A 22905-nucleotide genomic window follows, 5' to 3' on the forward strand; every position below is an offset into this window, starting at 1 on the left:
ATGGGGTAGAGAATTTTTCTTTTTGTTTCAGAAAGCTGTGCAGGCCTGAACTCTATGTGTTGAGCCTTGTTTCAAAGACTGTCTGTGAGAGACGGGATAATGCATGGATTTCCTTGCATGGATATCTTGTGCTCTTTTTGCCAACCTCCAATTCTAGACAGTACGTATAGTCTGCATATGAGCTGCGTACCAAAAATACTTTTTTTAGAATCCAATAGGAGGTTTCTGAATGACTGATTCCATCAGGATTTCTGTACAATCCTTTTGGACAATCCAGTAAGATAGTCAGATATAAGATCTGCATTGCATTAGATATATAAACCTTGTTAGGCTGCTATCTGTATTCAAATTAGGAGGTTCATTATTTTGGAACTAAATTTTCTGATTTTCCCACTGAATTCCTGGAAGATGTATTGACCAGTTGTTGCCACAGTAAAGCAATGTCACATTTGCTTGTTCAAATTCTATTCTTTAGCAGGCATTGAGAGGTAATATTTTAAACGGTTTACTCCATTTTGTTGTTTTTTGTATATTTTGTTCAAGGTACACTTTAAATCTTTGTGTAATCTGGAACATTATCTTTTCTTGTTAATCTTAAAGGTCTGATCTGCCCAACTCAAGTCTGATCTGCCTCCACAAACACCTACCAACCTGCCTTACTGTCTTCTCTCTAATTTGCTCAAACCACCTGCTTAGCAACCCACTTGCTCCCCCTTCCTTCTACTTACCCTTTCTCTTGCTCCCCACACCTGCCTGCATATTTCTGTCTGTCTCTCTCTCTCTCTCTCTCTATCAACCTACCTTTTCTCTGTCTCTCTCTCGCTCTCTCTCTCTCTCTATAACCTACATTTCTCTCTCTCTCTCTCTCTCTCTCTCTCTCTCTACATCTGCCTACCTGTTATACCCTACGACCATGATTAAAATTCATCATCAGTGGAATTTAAGGCCTCAGATGCACCTCAATCACATGAGTTCTTGGGCCTATTATTCCTGGTTTGAAGTAACCTTCAGTTTATTTATTTATTTTGTCTGTGGCCAAGGCAGAACGTGGTTTAGACCAAAATAGGTAAGTATGGGGAGGTCGAAGGTCCTCTCCACAGCTCCAGTGTTCTCTGTGTTCATCTAATCAGTTGGCTCAAATGAAAGACAATAGGTTTTTACCGGTTTGTCTTTAGATACTGCATCTGTTAGATACTATGTCGGAGGTTCACAAGGGCCAACACGGTTTATGTGTTGGAAATTAATCACACATGACCCTATTTCTTGGGGCTATATGGATGTATTTCCACCTGGTTCCCCTGCTGTTATGTTGTTTTGAAGCTTTTCTATGTTGGCACTCATGGTGACGTTTAATCTATGTCTAATGGGAAAAAAATGTACTGTCTAAGGAATTAGGGAAAAAAAATAGGCCGAGGTTATATGCGAATGGCAAATAATTTCTTCAAGGTTCACATTTCACTGCCTTATTTTTTTTTTAATCATTTTATTCAGCATTAAAAAAAAATACAAGACAGCAGGCCTAATTGCTTTTTTGTATTGATCAGCATAGGGGTGAAAAGGTGAATCAGTTCAATGTTTCCTATCGGCCTGTTAAGCGACAGGCCAACAAACAAATCACCGATCCATACGTACGGTGCGCTGAGGTTTATCATTCTATTTCTATGTATAGCCTTCAAGGCTATTGACACACAGGGTTTAATCAATGTTCTCAGTAACAATCGGCGTTATGTGAGACTGCGTGGATGCAATATGATCGTCATCCGCGCGTGCATCGTCAAGTCCGTGTAGACCTGACAGCTCGCGCTCCCCTCTGTACAATGGTATAGCCCGTAAGACGGCGTCTAGGTCTTCACAGCCTCTCCACTTGTTCACTTAAACGGCGATTCCTTTAGTTCGTCTTTGCATTAGTGAAGGGAGAGTGGCATTCAGCGTATTACACAGCGTTTCTCCATCGTGCAAAGGTTTGATTTTGCCGTCTCACGAGAGTCCAAACCGCTGGAGTCATGGAGGGAGTCAGCAGCAACAGGAGCATGTCCTATAGTAGATGGAGTTATGACAGGTAAGCGCGCTTTTCCATAATGTCAAGTGTAGGTTAGCCAGACATAAACAGTGCTGCGACCAACAAATTCGCATCATAGTCTGTTACGTTTCTGTTGTATTGTCATCGTCTGTAATGGCCTGTAATGTTAAGGTTTTAGGCTTCTACAGCCTGCTGGCAACCCGCTGCGCAATTAGTTGACAGGTGCAGTGGACTGGGCTCAGTTGATGAGGTGAGAAATGAGAGATGAGATGTGTGAGTGTAGTCCTAGTCATACTGTGGCTGGCATGTCCTCCTGCTTGCAGAAATACAGGATATTTGCGTTTACTCTGTCTGCCTATAACCACGATACAATCACAGACAGCCCACCTTCTTCCCTGAGGGCAAATCACTATTATTTCTGTAATATTCTCATGAAAACTTGGTGTGTTTGTGGTAGCTACTAAATCGTGAGTTAATCGTGATCTTATCGTACTTAATAGTATTTTTTTTTATCTCGTGTGTCACTATAATATTATTTATAATATTCCTATAGGATATTATAGTTAATATTTTTTGTTGTGATATTTGTCTATTTTAAAAGTTATTTACAGAATTACTGTAGGCTAGTAGCCTAAGTGTTGATACTGTGACCTGTCCACCTTGTTGATATACAGTATGCTGAAGAAGTGACAGCACGCTATTAATCTTTATACCAAAATGGTAAGGATATTTTGGTACAAGCTAATAATTTCCAAGAAAATCATTGCTTTGACCACAGAGCTGGACTCATTAGTTGTGAGCAGACTAGCTGTCTTTGGGGAGACTATGACCAGGGGCCTCATGTATAAACGTTGTGCACGTACAAAAAGGTTGCGTACGCTGGTTTTCACGCACACGTCGGGATGTATAAAAATGAACTTGACGTGAGAATGTGCGGGCCGTCCCGCAAACTTTAGACTATGCGTACGCACATTTGTCTGGCTTTGTCATTTGGCAACGCCAAACTACAAAATAGTGAAACTCTCCAAATGTTTCAAAATAACGTTTTCACTCAATTCACTGTGCTAGCCTAGTCTATGAAAAAACAGAATTATTTCCGCTGATAGGCCTACACCATAATAGTTTGATTATTTATGTGGATAATGTTTAACATTAGAAAGGCCAAAACCCATCTGGCATTGTTATTTTCAATTTTTAGTTCCTCCAACACTGGAGGAAAATGCTATCTTTTCCTCCCATAACTTTTTCGAAATATGAGGGTTTTAAATGAATGAAAAAAGTCACTTAGGAAATAGATACAGGCACTCTTCTCTAAATCCTCCATATCGCCGCGTTGGTTTGTGTGAATGCGCGTCTCTCTCTCCTCCTGCTCGCTTCAAGTAGGTCTGACTTATTGAGCGCAATGAAAACCTAGTGAAACTAATTTCCCACAGATGACATCAGGCCTTACTCACAGTGCCAAAACCATCTCTCCTGGGAAGAAAACGCTGTGTCGGGTGGGCAGATGCACTTGGAATAACAACTGTGTGATGTCCAAACGATTTGTGTGTGGTACCTGCTCACACAAACCACCGAAGCTGTGCGGTGACTGCGGAACTGAACGGAAAGGAAAGGACAAAAAAAAAAAAAAAAAAAAAAAAAATAGTGTAGAAAAAAACGCCACAAATGGAAAAGCACATTGCCATATTTGGAGCGGCAGCTGCGAACACGTCACATTAATGTCACATTATATGGTTTTGTTTTTAATCTTTGAATCAGTTCAATTGTGCAATTTTACCTTTATTTAGAATAACACTGCATGCGTAAAAGCACACTGGAAATATTTGGAGGGGGGGCACTGAACACAGGCACATTCACCATCGTTTTTGACAAGAAGGTGACAAGAGGGGCGTATTTATAGTCATTTGCATAGTTAATTCAGGGAGGAGACAAGGCGGTAGTGGGCCAATCACACGTCACATTAAATCGAAGAACGCTTGCGGTGATTGGCTGCGAGCAAAACCATACAAATAGTCATATTTTTCTAGATCTGTGTACAAAAAGTATCGAATGCAGGTATCGTTTGACTGGAGAAGTTTCGATACTACTTGGTACTGGGTTATTTCGATCGATACCTTAAAGGTATCGAGTACCGATACCCAGCCCTACAGTTTAGTCAAAACATACATTACTAGCCCAGGTCAAGAGATTCATTGCTCCAGGAACATCTCTGCAGATTTTTTGCACACATAGAGAGGTGTTACAGATCTCTCATACATTAATGAGTTATTTATAACATGTGTCAAAGCATAATCAATGAGCCAGACAATTCTTCTTACTCATCCTCAGCCAACTACAATAATCTGCAATACAGTTGGATGCAGAGACTCGGACACTATGAAGCCTTTCTCATCAATCAACAGAGGCCTAGGACTGGAAGGTTTAGCCTGTCAGCAATACACTGTAGCCTATATGTTGGCTCTGACAGTATAATTCGTATTCTGAAGCAGTGCTTGAGCATCCCAAGAGATTGCTGCTAGGGCCAGTGGTCTCTTAGCTTCATAGGATTTCTCACCACACTGTGAAATAATACAACAATGAACGATAGAGAGAGAAAACATATAGTGTATTTCCTCAGCGTTTCCATGTTTTTGTTACTGTGTGCAAACACTAGACTGGCCTTACAGGATGAGACATGATGTGACCTGTGCATTAAAGCAGAAATCCACCCTGAAACACAATTCACATAAGTATATCTTACATCTGTGGTCTTAGACATTTCAGTTAACATTTATATGCATATGCCAACTCTCTACTGCAGTCAGAATTCAGAAAACCAAGACTAATCTGTGATATCATTATGTCATTTTCTCCCTGCGTGCAAGACATGAGCATCAGGAGCCAAATTCAGGTCAGTCAGTTCATGCATCAGCCGTCAGACACTTAACCCTACCAGTGCATCAAATTCATCTGCAGTGAGAAAATAAGTGTATATAGTTTGTATTCTTTGGTTTATTGAGTAGTATCTAATTTAGATCAAAATCAGAAACACTTCAATTATTGTGAACATTTCACATAGTTTTGGATTTTCACACAACTTTTTCTGAAGTGTCTGTGAAACTCCCACAGTGCCTCCGTGTATTCAACAAGATGATCATCTGATTGGCGATCTCCCCACATTGCACATTCCCCCCATTTATGTGCAACCTTGCCTGCTCCCAGATTTCAGTTGGCAGTGTCGATGCTGATAGTGATCAATCTTGTGATCTAACTGTGTGATCTAAAGTTTAACTGTGTGATCGGCTGATCACCGAAATGGTGCATTTTATGGGTTACAGTACCTCCTCACTGCAAGTCAGTGCCTGACAGTTGTTCAATTGTCCCTCCATAGTTTCTGCCGAGGTAACACCAAATTCTCTCATCTCGTATTAAGTCATTCTCGCTCGCCCAGTGTAACAGTCTTGCTAATGTGTAATTGCAACTGCAGTGGCTAATCTATGTGTGAAAAAAATATTTTAGTTACAACTAGATTGAACTAGCAAAGCAGTTTTGCACAATAGATGTGGAATTTATTTATATTAGTTTGGTCAATCCTAACAAAACATTTTGATTTGATTTCATTTTTGATTTAAACAGACTACTATGTTATGATACTGAAAGACAGCTAACCTAGGCGTAGCTGTATAGTAGAGTGGATCTCTTCTTCTTGACAATACAGTGGGGGAATAATGTGGTTATCCTGATTATTCCAGGACTGAAGTAACTTTAACTGCAGCAGCAGTTAATGCTGCACACCTGGCTAGGCGCTGTGGGACTGACTTCACTGACTCAAAATGTTTAAGCTTTTACCCCAAAATGGGTTTCAATACCAAGTAGTTCAAACAGATGTAAAGCATAAAATGTGCCCATATTCCTAAAAAAAAAAATCATTCTTGGTGTTACATCTATATATCTAGTGTCTACTATTCATTCACTGTCCATGGACCAACTTCAGAATCTGCTGACTAGACCAGAGTCTTATTTCTAGCTTTGCCAAGGACTTATTTATGTAAACAAATCTAGATTAAATTATAAAATAGAAACAAAATAGAAACATAATCTGTTTTATCATGGAAGTACTGGTAATGAGTTTTTTACCCTCTTCAGTAGTGCATCAGAGTGCCGTTTCAACTGGAGGACCCGGGTCAGTGACTAGTAATAACAGGCAGCAACCGTTGAATACTCTGAATCCCTTCAGCTTCAGGGGCGCTGACCCTGCACTCTAACCTCCCTGTGACAAGCGAAGCCAAAAGACAATTTCCCTACACCACCCTCCACCCTCAGATACTCTCACACTCTTATATATCACCAATCTGTGATGATCAGTGCATTCCAGGAGTTATTTTTGGATGAGGTGTTGTAATTTACCTTTTTGCTGTACTTGTCTACTTCTGCTTCAGTTAGTGTAGTGATTTCCTAGATTTCCCATAATGACTTTCACCAACCCCCAGATAATTTGCCTGGACTGGCTGCATCCAGCTGGGTTTTACTTGTAGCTGGAGAGAACAATAACTATAGCAGTAGTAATGGCAAGAGAGGTTCCAGTCAGAAAAAGCAAGAGTTGCATCTCTTACTCTGTACACAACATGTCTTGCGGGTGTGTTACATTATGGTCTATTGAGGATACTGTCAGTGGAGAAATTGGTATCTCTTCCTCTTCTGTGATGGATTTCTCTCTGTATGATTGTTGAATGTCGGTACAAAATGGTGAAAACTTTGAATTGAAATTGACTCCAGAGTGTGTTAAAACCAAAGACTTTTCATTAATGTTTTCACTCTTTCACCCATATAATAATTATAATAATCATCATGATAATAATAATGATAATAATAAACGTAATTTGTTAAACACTTTAAAAAACAAAGTTGCAAAGTGCTTTACAGAGACAATAAAATGCTTTACAGAGGCAATAAAATGCTTTATCATTAAAAAAAATCATTAAAAGAGAGGATAATGGATAGCAATAGTAGCATAATATGGATACACAAAAAACACTTGCACACCAGGAAAATATTAGATTTGGAGAGGAGAGGGAGAGGGGGAGGGCCTTCTGGGATCAAGAATAAAAAACAGGATGCATAGCTTGTAAAATAGATAAACATTAGATAAATAAAACAGGAAATTATGCAGTGTTGAATGCTTGTAAATGCTTGGAAATAGGCAAGATTACAGGTCAACTGCTGCAGACCCTGCTCATTCCTGTTGTAAGCCAGTTCCTCTGTAAACACAAGAAAGCCACCATGCTGGAAAATTATAATGCTTCTTTAACACCTGCTGCAATTAGATTACATTACACTCACCAGTGGGTATATCAAGGAGCCTGTGGGCTGCTTTCAGTACAATTATTCAGTAAAATGTTAGCAAGGTTATTCAGTATGATGACTGCTGACCCTAAATGTCAACCACCCTAAATGGACTTAGCACCAACTCTGGTATGAATCTAAATTAATACTTGCCTAGTTGATAATGAATGCAGTAGATTGTTGCACTTCACAGCATGCTTTCTCCTAGAATTTATTCCACTCCCAGAGGTGGTGTAGCTAACCTCTGTGCAGGAGTAAGACATTGATTTCTACTGACGTAGACACCTTCAAGATTTTCCACTACAGCAAGCCCCCATTCCAATACACACACACACACACACACACACACACACACACACACACAAAGTGATTACTCTATAGTTTCCTTCTGGGCTACTTCTAACACTGTTGTATCTTTTTGTGGCTGCACTGGCCTTGTTTATGTTTTGATATAATTTGGGCCACAGTGTTGTTCCTTGGCTTAAAGATATCAATATAATTGCCTGCATGCATCTCATTAAACAAACATTCAGAAACCCTAAAAAGATCAGAAATACGAAGCAAAATGAGATAGAGGATGCTTATTTTCAGGCAGCCCAGGGGCTCAATAATCCACCTTTCTTTCAGATTAACTATAAATGAGAATTGCTCTGAAATGAATAGGAGAAATTACGCCACAGGAGCACAGCAGCAGATACAATGAAAAGGTGAGAGAATCCCAGGAAAACCAGGGTGTTGACAGGTATGGTTGCTAGGGCGACACCTTTTTGTCTGGGTAGCTTCCCTGCAATGGCATGGAAATCCCTGTTGTGCAGTTTATTTTGCTCATGGATCCAGTCAGTTGTTTCCCTCTCACAGACAAAACAGCCAATTCTGAGATAAATACTTGGCTATGACTGTTTGGTTTCAATGTTCTGGCTGGTCTGTCGATCATTACATAATATGTGCAAGCGCATCCATATTCCAAGACTGTACTATGACTGCTACTGTTTAGAGGCCATTGTACTGATGTGTTTTTGCAGCCATTGTAATTCATGGCTGTGCTGTGAGGGTTTGGACCTATGTACACTCACAGTGTGTTAATTCAACAGTCCTGGCGCCCACTCGGTAAACACTGTATCCTAGAGATGGAGGGCCAAGGTGGGCAGACAAGATACCATTCAAAGCCAGGAGAGCTCACATTTTCTTAAGAAAGCATTTTCATGCAGTTTCAATCAAAAACAAGGTTTAGTTAGAATTATCTTGCATCCAGTATTCCTATGCAGGTTTCGACGTTAAGAATTTTTGCCACCTGCCTGGTTGAGCCAGTATGTTATATTTGACCCAAGTATAGTTTTACTGGCAGGCAAAAATAAAAATAACCACTTTTTCATACATTTACATAATTTATTATTGTTAAATACTCATTAAAAATCATTGATTGATTGTGAAATGTATATTATTTAACCGCTCTCTAGAACCCCAAAGTATAAATTAACCCACACACACACAAACTGATTACTCTATACTTTCCTTCTAACACTGTTGTATCTTTTTGTGGCTGCGCTGGCCTTGTTTATATTTTGACAAATATACATATAAGATATCGATATAATTGCCTGCATGCATCTCATTAAACAAACATTCAATTGAATTAACAAACAGTGTGTTAATTCAACAGTCCTGGCGCCCACTCGGTAAACACTGTATCCTAGAGATGGAGGCCCAAGGTGGGCAGACAATTTATTTATTATTGTTAAATACTCATTAAAAATCATTGATTGATTGTGAAATGTATATTATTTAACTGCTCTCTAGACCCCAAAGTATAAATTAACCCTTATTCATGGATGAGCTTTAATACAGGTAACTATAGAAGCTTTTCTGTAAATGTAACTAACAGTAACAAAAAAACAGCACAGAACAGTGTAGTCAGTCTCTCCATTCATTCTCATCTTGCCAGTACATTATGGCACGTGATGATCGGTTGTCAGCTACACACCAAGTGCTGCAAGCTCTTGTTGTTCGCATCAAACATGTGTTTGGGGTAATTGCAGGTGCCTTTAAAAATGAGCCAGCTTGATCCACCTTCATTGGAAATCGCAGACAACTATACAAACAGTATGTGACGGATTCATTGTTTCTAATCTAAGGAAACTGTTACTTCCACAACGAAAGAAACAGCATTTTACTTTTCTGCCACACAACTGTCACTCCACACAACTCTCTAACTCTGCACATAGCTGGCATCCAATCTGATTGGTCAGATAAAAGCACATCAGATAGGAGAGTGGGCCAATGGCAGAACAGAAAGGGAAGAGATAAAAGGCTCATCATTGGCTGAGAAATAGTAAAACCACAAACCTTTTTAACTGACAGTAAACTGGCCGAAGTCAATTGTGGCTAGTTGTATGAAAACAAAATTTGATTGATCTAAATTATTTGGGGGTAGCCACTAAACGTTCATAAAGAGGATGTGTGTGTGGTGTTTAATGAATCCAGCCTTCCTGAAATGTCTTTATTCATTGGTTGTGGACAGAGATCTTAGGAGACACTCAATGACTTTGGAGCATGTTTTGCTGCACTTTAGAGGGGCGCCTTATTCTGGACAGTGAGGTAGTGGAACCACCAGGTGAAAGAGGTTCATTTGCTTTCAGTGAAGGAGCTATAGAATGTGGTGAGGATGGGACAGTTGACCCCAAAGGTGTTGAGTTTCGTCAGGAAGCACTGGCAATGCTGGCAACTCCTTAGTATCTCCTCTGGTATAGGAACGCTGACATGACACTTCAGCCAGTTATCAAACACTGTGCCTCGGGATTTGTGCTGTTTTGCGATGTCCATTGGTTTCCCATGAATGATCTCTCTTGCTGGAGTCTGGAGGAAACCACCACCAATATCTCATTCGTCTTAGCGATATTCAGCTAGAGGCAGGAGCACCGCTCCACAAAGTGCTCAAGGGCAGGCTCATGGTCTGGTGGGGCCTGAGAGGGAGGTGGTTGTGCAGAGAGAGGATCTAACGGTCGATGACAAACTTGGCCAGATGGCAGTTGGGGTGTGAAGCCTCTGTGTGCACAGGATGGAGAGCAGAAATGAGCTGACACATCTTTGAGGGAAGCCAGTGGAGGTAAGCAGCAAATCTGAGCATGTGTTGTATGTTGACAGACTAATTCTCTTTTGGTGTCCTGTGTGAGGAAGTCTGCGATCCATATCATAACTACAGTTTTTCACAATTGCTTACACACATTTTCTGAAACTAGGGCTCATTTTCTCAAGACTCTTAACAGAAAACACAAAACCACTAACACAAAATGCAAAACTCCACAAATCACTGGCAAAATGAAGCACTGCATTCAAAACCATTTTAACTCTTTTCAAAATGTTATTTTGCGATGAAATGACACACACAACCATCAAATGAATACATCTTTCTAACAACCGACTACACATTAATGTGCTTAACGGAAAACACTATTATGAATATCTCATCAGTAGGCTTATGCCTTTTGCATGTTCAGAGTTAGACATGCAGTTAGTATGCACAGCAGCCTGTTGTAAAAGGCTGTTACAGTAATGTATATATACAAAAATATTGTTACGCCCAAATACTTTATTTCAATCACAAATACTTTATTTCAACACTTGAATATGTGTTGGATATGTGAAGTGCTTTACACACAAAACACAGTGCAGTAGGACAAAAACAGAAAAAAAGGTTTTCTGTAAAAAAAAAAAAAAGGATAAAAAATTAGGCTGCATCCTGCCTCCTATTTGTGTCAGACAGCACCTCGTCTACATCACAAGCTATGTTCACACAGACTGGTCGTCTCTCAGTTCTGCAGAAGATCTAAAAACATGATGTGATTGGTTATGGTACAAGAATATTTCTAATTTTCAATATGAAATGACACATTACTGTAACATTGGCCAACCATCACTGAGTAGCAGATGCCTACTGATGTGTAGGACTACTACTACTACTACTACTACTACAGTATACTACAGTATAAAGAACAGTAGCATAGTGTAGACAGAAGGCTACTTGCCTGTTCTCATTTTTGAATGTCTGGATGATGGAAGCAGCAGTGAAGCTCAGGTTGGTCTGGACTCTCTGCCCAGCCTCCCTCATGCTCAACCCATGTCGACCACATGGTGAACCAAAGTGAGAGAACTGGTCTCTTTGCTCTTCTTTGTCCTAGTCCTCCTCTTCCTCATCTTACTGTCACTCCTCTTCCTCTAGCTCTCAGTGCAACATTGGTTTCTATTGTTCTAAAAACAAGAGAGCTCACCTGTGGCCTTTTTTTTTTATAGTGCTAAAGCTCTGATTTCTGTGAACAATTCAGATATTAGTATTTATATGTGTGATGAGTGGATGTTGCCAATTGGTAAATGAAGTTAAGCATTTGGGATGGGTGTGCTTCCAAATGAACACATGTGATTTTAGTTTTTGAATGTTGTGCCTAATGTAGAGAATGAGAGAAAACTACACATTACTGTGTGTAGTGTTTTGCAAAAAGTGTGATAGAGAATTGCAAACTGAGTGAAAAGCAGAAAATGTGCGTGTAGGTTTGCAGACTTGGTTTAGGGATTTGATACATGAGTTTCAGGTTTTAGTGATTGTGTCCGAAGTTCCACTTTTAGTGTGTAAACAATTGTGAAAAACTCTAATAGGGCAGGTGAAAGGTTCAAGTGGATGGATGTGGGGTTGTATCACCTTATGCAGCTGATTTAGCCTGTGCTCCAAAAAACAGAAATGTATTCACTGTATATTGATTGTGAGGGGGAAGAGAGGTGCCACTGTCTGACCCAGGTTGGCAGCTTACAGAGGCTGCATTAAATAGTGCTGATAACACTCCCATTTAGGAACTGCATTGAATTATGGGATTGCTTGCTGGACTACATCACTGCTCAGATTAATAAATAACACTTCATTAGAAACACAGTTTAAAATACATGCGTAAAAGCCAGTTAAGCCCTAGAGTACATAACAGCTTCATTACATGTTTAAGAATGCCGATGCATCCCAAAAGGTAATAATCCCATTTCAAAAGGTATTCATGCCACATTTATCTGATTTCTGACAGATGAATCCACAGTATTTGGTAGTTAGAGGTAGTCATTATTACATTCAAGGCCAAATTGTTATTACGTAACAAATGGACAGCCGGCCAAATAATTTAAAAACAAGCATTTCTTCAGTTAACAGCATGCATTTTGAACCTTTAAAAGTTTACAATGTTTCTGTGTCTAAAATCATTTAAAATGTTTTAGCTACAATTAAAGAAGCCATATTTTGACATTCCAGCCCAATAAAATGGCATATAATTGGTCCACATAAATGGCATAGATGTTACATGAATAGCTATTGATTGGGGTTGAATTGGTGTTTATCAATTCCTTTGCTGCTTTGTAGGTGTAATGGTACGTGTTACCACTCAAGGTCTGTTCATATACAGTCAACCTACAGCAGAATTCATCATCCACAAGTTATTGACTACAAACAATTCTCCTATCGGCTTTTTGGCACACCTTGCCGTGCATTATCAAGGAATTGTCATGTATTGGTGAAACAGAGCCTCTGCCCTTCACTGATTACTGACACATTTCATTACATGCTTCTTACTTATGGAGGAGTCAAAATATAACTGCCAAGATGCATAGTTTTCAACTGAGTTTATTTATAATAAACTGTGTTTTGTTTTTTGTTTTTTTGAGGGGGCGGACAAATTAAGCAATACATCAAGAGGAACACTCAAATTTGAAGAGCAAATGTCATGGTTTTAGATTCAATGTGCTGTTTTGAAGTAAAGAACTCTGGAGAGGTACTTACCTTAGGACTTACCTTACTGGCTTCAATTTCACGACGGCGCTGGCCTACCACTGTGTGTTTTCTGTTACCCATTGGGTGCATTATACGACCAAAGTTAGCCATTAGGGTCCAAACAAAGAGATTTCACTCCATAATCAAATAAAGGTCAGATATGATTTATTGCATAAGGAGCATACAGTAGATCTATTTGATATTCAGACGGTCTTGGCACCACTTCTTCAGATACATCTACATCTTCTGTAGGATTTCAGCAAGTCCAAGATTCTCCACATAATCAACATCTGTCATTATCATGGCATTAGTGGGATATAATGCAGTGAAAAATAGTGGGGTTGAGGTGACAATCTTACATGCCCAGACTTCTCTCCATACTTTGTTTTAGTGCTGTGCCTGTGCTAGTGGAAAATGAAACATTCTGGTTTTGAATGGAAGAGGTAATTAGTGTACAGCATTATGAAGTTTCCCCAGAGATAGGCTCGGTAAAGAGGGTTCAATACTGTTCTCTGTGGCTGCCACAATACACTGTAGGAGAGCAGCTGAAGTGACAGCTGTGTCTAGAAAACGTCAGAATGGCAACTCAGCCCGCTGTGTGAGAGACTCTGTCCAGAGAGCTCACCAGTGTAGAGCTGAAAGGATTCAACACCCTGAAATGACTCACATAGTGCCATAAAATTATATTTTACCATGACCACTGTTTTAGAATGAACTTCATTTATAATTATACAAGCCTTGGCGTTTATTCCTATGCAACTGTGCTAAGAGGACTGGCTGTGTGGGTTCCTCTGCTTATATAAATCATGACCACTGTAAAAAACAAAACAAAAAAAAACCCATGGGATTTCATATTTAACAGCTTACTGACGACACTGTGTTTCAACTGATTTTGAGAGAGGCTGCTGGAATATTTTACCTCTTTGACATCCACTGGGAGGTTGCCTGATATTTTATTGCTGAGGATAGTGCTTGTACTCTTTTTTTTTTTTTTTTTTTTTTTTTAACAGGGACATTGTCATTTCTAAACTCTCCCTGGTTCTGGTGGCGTAGGCTGTCATACTCTACTCTTCATACCTCCTGATTCCCCGGCTCCATGACCCCCCCACTGCACTGCTGTTACGCCACATGCAGGCAGTTCATAGCTTAGTCACCATCCACCTGTTTCTGTAGTAACCACAGAGAGAAAAAGCAGGGACAAAAGCCTTCAGGCCTTTGTTTATGGAATGCCTCTTGTTTTTGCTAGTAGTGGTTAGCAGATGCCTGAGAGAAGTTGTAGCCGTGGTTCCCACTGTTGCTATGCGACTATTTAAAAATCAATATGAAACATCATGCCCTTTTGGCTTAAGTTTGAATGTTTTTAAAATTTAGCACCCGAACCACTAAAAAACTGTCCACATGTCTGTGCTGTTCAGGAACACTGAACAGTGTGTCTTCCATTAAAGGCTCCTGCTGATTGCTGAAATCCTTCTTCTGAAAATTGTCAGCATTTGAAAGCTTTGTAGGACAGACTGAGTACCTATCCTTGCCTCTATATATATGTGTATATATATATATATATATATATATATTTATATATACATACATATAATACGTATATATATTTATTCTCTAAAATGTGCTGGGTTATAAAAAGAAACAACCCAGCATATCCCCCATTGGAAATCAACAATACATAATTGAGACATTGTGATTTTGGTTACCTCAAGCAGCAAGTTGGCTACTGTCTTGACAGACTACTGGGAAATGCACTGGAGCTTTGAGATAAGCTGTTTTTTCCTGCTCGATAACAAACACACAGGAACGCACATGCATGTATTGCATAGCCATTCATAACTTCTCAGGTGCTGCTGTATGTAGGAAACAAAATATTGACATATCTGCTGGATGCAAGGGAAAGCCCAAAAACATATTTTTCATTTTAATCTATAAAGAATCTGTATCTCTGACCAAGAACCTTAGAAGAAAAGCATTTTGTTTTCTTGTGTTTTGATTGAACTGGTGGATACCTGGTGGAAACTCATATACATTCCCACAGTGTCTAGGATCTTCATCTGCAGTAATTGCAGTAGAATGTGAAGTGTCACCAAATGCCATCACTAAATACAATCTGTTTCTGAGCGTGGCGTTAATGACAAAAGGATGGGTGGCGTGGGAATGTTTTCAGTCCCCTCGTTTTGATGCCTTTGCCGTCTTATTAAAACGGGAGAGGTTGTTGGTTCTTTCATATCAAAGCTGATTTGCGTCAAATAGCCCTTTAAGCAGCAGGTGTGCTATTAGAGCAGGAGTCTGGAGCAAACATGACAACCCTGCCCTGCGTTCAGCCCCGACAAAATGTAGCAAAACGTTTATTTAAACGGAAACGGTGGTGCGTTGAACACCCTGTTGTTTTCCGCAAGTGTTGCAACTATGGCAGCTGAGAAGGCCATTCTTTGCGTTCTTTTCGAAGAATTTTCGGAGCCTGATGAAATTGGGTTACAGATGTGTGTAATACTGCAAAGACGCTCGATGTTAGTCACTGCCCTTGTCGTCCAGAATAGCAGAGAACATCCCAATCGAGTGAAGGGGTTTGTGGAAACTGTGGTTCCTAATATAGTGATCCAACATTTGCCTCGCATTTCAGGATGACAAGGCAAACATTTCAGGTGAAGGATAATCCACTTCTTACCTTCGAGACTGTGTTACGATCTATATGAGCTAATTATTTTATTATGAGTATTAGGCCTATCATTATTGCTGATCACTGTTGTTGTGATATGATATTGTAATATTTGTAATATTGTAATATTTACCATTATATATTTAGAGGAGTAGAGTGGAGTAGAAAAGTTTATGACAGTGTCACTCGACAATTTTTATTATTATTATTATTTTTTTTATTAAACCTTTATTTAACCAGGTGAGTCCCATTGAGATTACAAGATCTCTTTTTCGAGGGAGCCCTGGCCAAGATAGCAGCAATACAAAGTTTGTGGTACATACAATAGCAAAAGATACAAACCATTGTGCGCACTGCCTTTTTAATATGGCGGGGTTTATATACACGTCGCTGCTGATTGGGTAACACCTCTGACACACCCACCAAACGAGAGACAACGTACCTCAAAGCCCGTTGCACACCGTTTCACACAGTTTTGAGGAAACATGACGTTCAACCCGGAAACCGTAGCAAAACGGTGCACACCGTTTTCAGATTTAACGTGACCCAGCTGTGCTCCTGGGTTGTCCCTTGCTGCTCCAATAGAGAGCCTAAGTCCCTCCCCTTCCGCTGTCCCCCATGGGACCTTATTTTGGAAAAAATATGTACGGTAGTCAACGGCGAGAGACAAATAATTGTTTGATCCCGTTTGAATTGTGCCATGAATTACACATATGATGTTTTGTCAATTTAAAAGATAATTTTGCAAGTCAAGAAAGTCGCAGTTTGTCGTAAAACAGTAAAGTAACGTTTAGTTTTGTGTGAAACCGCTCAGTGAACTACATCTCTCGTCTCGCACAATATACTGTACGTCACCAACACCAACATGGAACAAAACATACTAAACACACAGGCATCGTGTTAACGTTAGCCTCCACTGTACCAAAACTAGACCTAAACCTAAACCAGTTTAAATCTGTTCTTACTGTCTACCTTCCAGGTTGTGTATAATACTACTGCTATCTGAGAGGGACTTAGCTTCAGCGGCTCTGGGTAGCTTGTGGAGAGAGAAAGTTATGACGTCACTTACGCAACTTTTGGGTGTGTAGTCTTTCTAATTACGTATTTTCACAGTCTTATACTTCAACAGTTTTTTACGACAAACTGCGACTTTCTTGACTTAATTAAAATTATTAAAATTATCTTAATTAAATTATCTTTTAAATTGACAAAATATCATATGTGTAATTCATGGCACAATTCAAACATACATAACATACGTACATATTTTTTCTGAAATAAGGTCCCATGGTGGTCCACCGGAAGGGGAGGGATTTAGGCTCTCTATACAAACATTAAGCAGTGATGGCAAATATGACATTATATTGCAAATTGGTACTGCTTTGATAGTATGAATAGTACTTTGTGTAAGTGAGGACATTCTTTCACTAAAGTTATGTTCAGAAGCCTGCACCTATAGTTTTACCAGAACATGAACATGTCAGATTCAATTGCATATCAAACTTATGTGTGATATGAGTGAAATCATAGTGCAAGTTAATGTACATTTTGTGTGTGTGTGTGGCTGCTTCAATAGTTGTATTTAATTCATTCTCTTCTCAAAAGTATGTGATACAAGTTATTCTCTGTGAATTTGAATGTTTTTTTTTTTCTTGCAGTATTGCTCTTAGTGCCATATTTTTTTTCTTTAGATTTTATGAGGAGTCTCATTTTTCTTTTTAAAGATCAGTTTGCATGGGGTGCACAGGTAGCCCCTACAGTCTGTGCTGAGGCCAAATCTAATGTTTTTTCTCCCAGTGTTGCACCTTGGAGCGTATGATAGATACTTTGACATGGGCAGGTGCCACAGGCGTATTACAAAGGTTAAAAACATGCATTTATGCGCATGATGACATACACATTTGTGCACAAATTTGTTTCGATCTCAAACGCATATACACATGCAGACACATGCACTTACATGTGCACATAGAAATGTGTGTACAGATGTGCATGCACATACACGCAAACACACACATACACACACACACAAGCACTCTTTCAGAGGGACAGAACAGTGATAATCATAGCAACCTTGAATTCTATTCTGTATTCAAAACCAAAGCAGTGTGTGAAATTTTGATTCAGAGACCTTATTTTCTGCATTCTGGTGACTTCTGGTGAAGTATGAAAGGGGAAGATAGCTGCACACTCATTCCAATTCCATATGTTTATTGATCTGATCGACGTTTTGACCAAAGAGGTCTTTTTCAAGATCAATTGTACAAACAGTTGAATACTCAGTTAAATAGTCAGATATATATGCAACAGCTGGCGGCAATCAACAATCAGTGACGTCATCAAAGTAGCAGTAGGCCTACATATATAAAGAAGTTAGTCTGCTTGAATCAACATTATTATTATTATTATTATTATTTTTCTATGTATGGATTATACATAGAAAAATAATGGGACTTTTACCATTCTCGGGAACCAATTTCACATTATGTGTATTTGCCATTGTTTATTTTTCTATGTTTCTATGTATCTATTTTTCTATTTTTCTACGTATGGATTTGTTGATTCAAGCAGACTAACTTCTTTATATACAGTATGTAGGCCTACTGCTACTTTGATGACGTCACTGATTGTTGATTGCTGCCAGCTGTTGTGTATCTATCCGACTATTATTCTAGTATTCAACTGTTTGTACAATTGATCTTGAAAAAGACCTCTTTGGTCGAAATGTCGATCAGATCAATAAACATATGATGAAATTAGAATGAGTGTGCGGCGATCTTTTTTGCTTCAGTATTTTTATAGCCAGCACCTCCCTATTTGGTGTGCGTTTTTGCCTTTTCATCATATTGACTTGTTAAGTATAAAAAAAATGTAATATAGTACAAATACAGTGCAAATAGCATAGAAATATAATATTAAAAATATAAATCAATTCATAAAATTACATATCATTTCACTATTTACATTTTGCTTTTTAATTTCAACATAAAGTTCTATAGGCCTATAAGCAGTATAAGCACATTTGGCTCCAATCACCACTGGACTAATAACGTAGGATTAGATTGTTGGTGTAACATATTTTATTGATTGTTTAGAAACAACAGTGATAGTATAGAGCCTAGGTTTTTTGTGTTGCCATTTTTTGACCAAATACAGATGAGCAGATTTTGAAATTTGATCAAAATATGGGACAGACCGGAGAGAAGTGACACCATGGGAGGAGAGGGAGAGAGAGTCTCCTGGGAAAATTGGGAGAGCTGGCAGCAAGGAAGGTGATAATTATACCAAAAAAAACCTTCTCCTATCTTCATCTTTCCATCTGCTGCTTACTCATCCACACCTCTCAGCCTCTGCTTTGTACTGTCCCTTTTTTCCCTCCTGTTCCCTATCACTGCTCTTTCTTTCTCTACTTTATTCTTCTACCCTTTTGCCAACACTATAAGAAACCCTTCTTCCTCAGCACCCATTACCTGTGGCTTTTACTGATCACTTTTAATACACGGTTGGTTCTGGCTCCACGCTAGGCCTATATCATGGATCTTTTAATCCCCTGTGAGCGAGCGTGCAGCCTCATTTCCTCAGGCTGGGTGCTTCTGGCCATTCAGTCTTGGCTCAAGACTAAAGGTGGCTGGGCTTTTGCCATCAGGACCCCTTTAGGCTTTGGAACGAACTGCCTGGGGGACATTAGACTAGTGGAATCAGTATCATCTTCTAAATCACCTCTTAAAACGTTTTTGTTTTATAGAAATATCCTCTCCCCCATACCTCTGTACCAGTTGTTTGTGTGTGTGGAATATGCCTCTGGCGCTGGTTGCTACGGTGAAACATCACAGTGGAAAAATGAGAACTGGCATAAAGATTCAGAGAAATAAAGATGTGTGTGGAGTGTGTAATTATGCATCCCCCGTCTTTGAGGAGGCTGTAAGTGTGAACACATGTAACCTCATCTTCCTCTGTCCCTTTATCACATGGGAGAAAATGGATGCTATATTGTCTGTCTGGCTGTGTCTGGAATATGGTAGCACAGGATTTCGGGGTTTTCAGCTGCATTGGTAGAATATATGAATAATTCATAAGCAAGAAGGAGAAAATTGCGCTATGTAAGGAGCAACTGGTTTGAGATGTAGGTATTGTGGACCCACAGAATATTTGCTTAATTTGTTTGAGCTTTTATACCCAAATTATTTTATGATAGGGTTATCAGTTTTGTGTTTATGCTTTTATCCTATAGTTTATTCTCTAGGGAACAGCTTCAAAGGCTCCATTTTGATGGCATCACAGGTTCATGTTGTATTTCTGGTCTTTGGCTTCAAAAGAAAATTGTTCACGTACACAGTACACAGATAACCAAATTACACTGCCATGATACTGTGAAAATGTAAACAAAAGATTAATTGTTGTGATGTAACATCTATAAAATGGATATAAAGAGACACTGTAAACAATGCTAGCCAGCTAGGTGTGACCTGTCAGTGGCGGCGGGAGAAGCCAGGTTGTGACTGCAAGGTCGGTTTCTATCTCCGTACCAGCAGGGAAAGTCTGGGTGGGAAAAAAAATTATGAATAATTCTCTCCCTCAGACCATCAATGTGCTCTTTAGCAAGGCACTAAATTCCCATCTGCTTCAGTAGAGCTGCCCAGCAGCCAGCAGCAGAAGGCTGTGATTGGAATTTTGTGATTGACTGTGCTTGTATGTTTGTCAGTTCGACCAGCAGGTCAGAGTTTTAACTGCCACTATTAAGTTTTCACTGGCCCAGTATGTAAAAATAAAAGTAAGTAAAGTTTGTAAATTTAAGTAATTTATTACTATAAAATGTTGATAATATACAATAGCAACATGACAGAAAAATAAGCAACTAAAAAGTAAATAACTGATTGATTGTAAATAAATTTGAACTGTATGACTTTTAACAACTCATCAAAATTGCAAAGTATAACCTGGCCCTTATCGTACCTGTTGTATACATGGACGAGCCTTCATAACTAACTGATAGAAGTTTTTTATGTAAATGTAAATGTAACCAGCAGTAATGGAAGGAAAAAAACAATACAGTAGAAAATCATGAGGCTGGTAAGTCTCTCCATTCATTCCTGGCAATGCGTTAATAGGACCTGATAAGAGCTTGTCAGGCAGCGTCTTTGCCAACATTCAGACTGGGTGCTGCCAGCTCTTGAGGAGGGCGTCAAGTGTGTGTTTGCAGTAATTGTTGATGCCTTTAAAAATCACTCAGCTCTATACCCCTTCTTCAGAAATTGCCAACAAACAGAACAAACCATACAAGGTTGATTAATCACTTTCAGCCCAAGGAAATTGGGCCATTTACTGGCCAATCAACTGGTCCAATTCAATGTCATACTGGTCTGGGCAATCAGGCAATCTTTACTGTCAAACCTGAGAGTCGCAGGCCGGGTTACAACAAGCAGGTCTCAAGATGAACAGACTCAGATTTTAACATTAGGACTTTTCAAGGGTAAACATATTCATAAACCTTGATTGCTAACTTTGGCATTGTGAAGCCAAAGTGAGCACGAATACCCAATTATATGCAGGTATGGCAAAAATAGAATCCACAGATTGTGCTTGCCCATTAGTTTAGAAAGGTGATTAATCAACTTTTCTGGAGATACCTGTTATATTAAAATTATTATTCACATCTTACAGGCAGTCAGAGTTGTGGCTCTAGTATGAGAGCTGCTATTCTAGGAGGCCCTGCTGGAAATGCAAAGCTTGAGCTGTTGTAGAACAGCACCTCCGTGTGTACAAGTCGCCACCACGCATTTTTTTATTCCACTGTTGTATGTGTCCCCCTGTTGGTCAAGAAAAATAAACACAGTCACTAACCACCTGCAGCAACAGTAAGCTTATGCTGTGAGCAAAGCTAGATGTTAATTAGTCACATCTAATAACTCATGACATCTAGCGAGGTGGTAATCTTGTGTTTGTGTGTGTGCGTGTTATTGAAGCAGATATTTTGGTTAAATAGCCTACCAGTGAGCTTTTAAATGATAATTAGTCTCTCCATTGTTGCCATGGTCACAGGAGCAAACCAGCACAGTGGTGTCGGTCAGAGGAAGCAGCATGACACACAGAGAAGACATCAGCCTCCTCACAGAGATGCTGGGTTTGAATGCAAGCAGCAAACACATGCATACTGTCTCCATCTCTCTCCTTATTACCGTGGAATTAAGCACATTCATTAGCATTGCCCTCTCATCCATGAAATTATCTCAGAATCAGAATGACACAGTTTAGCAAAAGGTATTGAAGAGGTATTTGATATGAGCATGCTTTTCACAGAGAACAAACTGACTGACTGTTGATGTGTTGAATATGAGGAGAAGGACCAACAGGCAAAAAAACCAATGTAATTTTAGATTACAGTGCTTGCCATTTGATCTGGGCACCGAAGGGCTCGCCATTTGTGTCCTGAATTTCCTCAAGGGGATAAATAAAGTGCTATCTTATCTTATCTTATTTCCTGCTTTCGTCTTTTTGACCATCTCATTCATGGGCTGTGGTTCATGGGATGAAAGTATGAGCACATTCAGCTTAGAAACTTTGAGTCACATGCATATAATCCTCTAAAGATAGATACAGAACTCACACACTGCACAGCACCTGACAAGATGACACTTTGTTTTAACGTCCCTCCCTCTCTCCTGTCAGCAGGGTGAGACATGTAATGTGTGATGTGTATCAGACTGTGTGGGAAGCAGAGCACATCCCCTGTTTGAACCAAAGGCAGGTCAAAAACTTTTGAAAGGACAACTTAACTTTTGCAATTTTTGCAGCGGATTGATGCACCCACTGTATAATGAAACTACATGATGCTTGCATTTTTGCAATAAACATTGTTAATATGCAGTATATGCATCATATGCTGACGAAGAATCATAAAATGTAGTGGTATCCTATAAATGTAGTACTTCCTTATATAGGAAATAAAATGGCATAAAAGCCAAATGCTATCAGGGGGTAGATAAAATAATGGAAACATCTAACATATATATGAATGTGAAACATTTTTGCCTTGCCTTCAAAACCACTTCAAAACCTCCAGTTGTTTGAGGGCTGAAGGAGCTAGAAATCTACTTCACACTCTGCACT

At 39.3% G+C, this 22905-nt stretch overlaps 1 protein-coding gene across 1 annotated transcript in view; it reads left to right on the forward strand.

Moving 5' to 3' along the window:
• The first annotated feature begins 2003 nt into the window (after positions 1-2003).
• tub (TUB bipartite transcription factor) overlaps positions 2004-22905 on the forward strand; it is a 58479-nt gene continuing 37577 nt past the window's right edge. Inside the window, exon 1 of the mRNA XM_071515809.1 lies at positions 2004-2059. Coding sequence (XP_071371910.1) covers positions 2004-2059 — 56 coding nt within the window. The remainder of the gene's footprint in view (positions 2060-22905) is intronic.

The sequence above is a fragment of the Centroberyx affinis genome, unplaced genomic scaffold, assembly GCF_046629955.1.
Source record: "Centroberyx affinis isolate AG114_WGS23_722 - 3 ecotype Tasmania unplaced genomic scaffold, CSIRO-AGI_Caff_v1 ptg000369l_1, whole genome shotgun sequence".
Lineage (NCBI taxonomy): Eukaryota > Metazoa > Chordata > Actinopteri > Beryciformes > Berycidae > Centroberyx > Centroberyx affinis.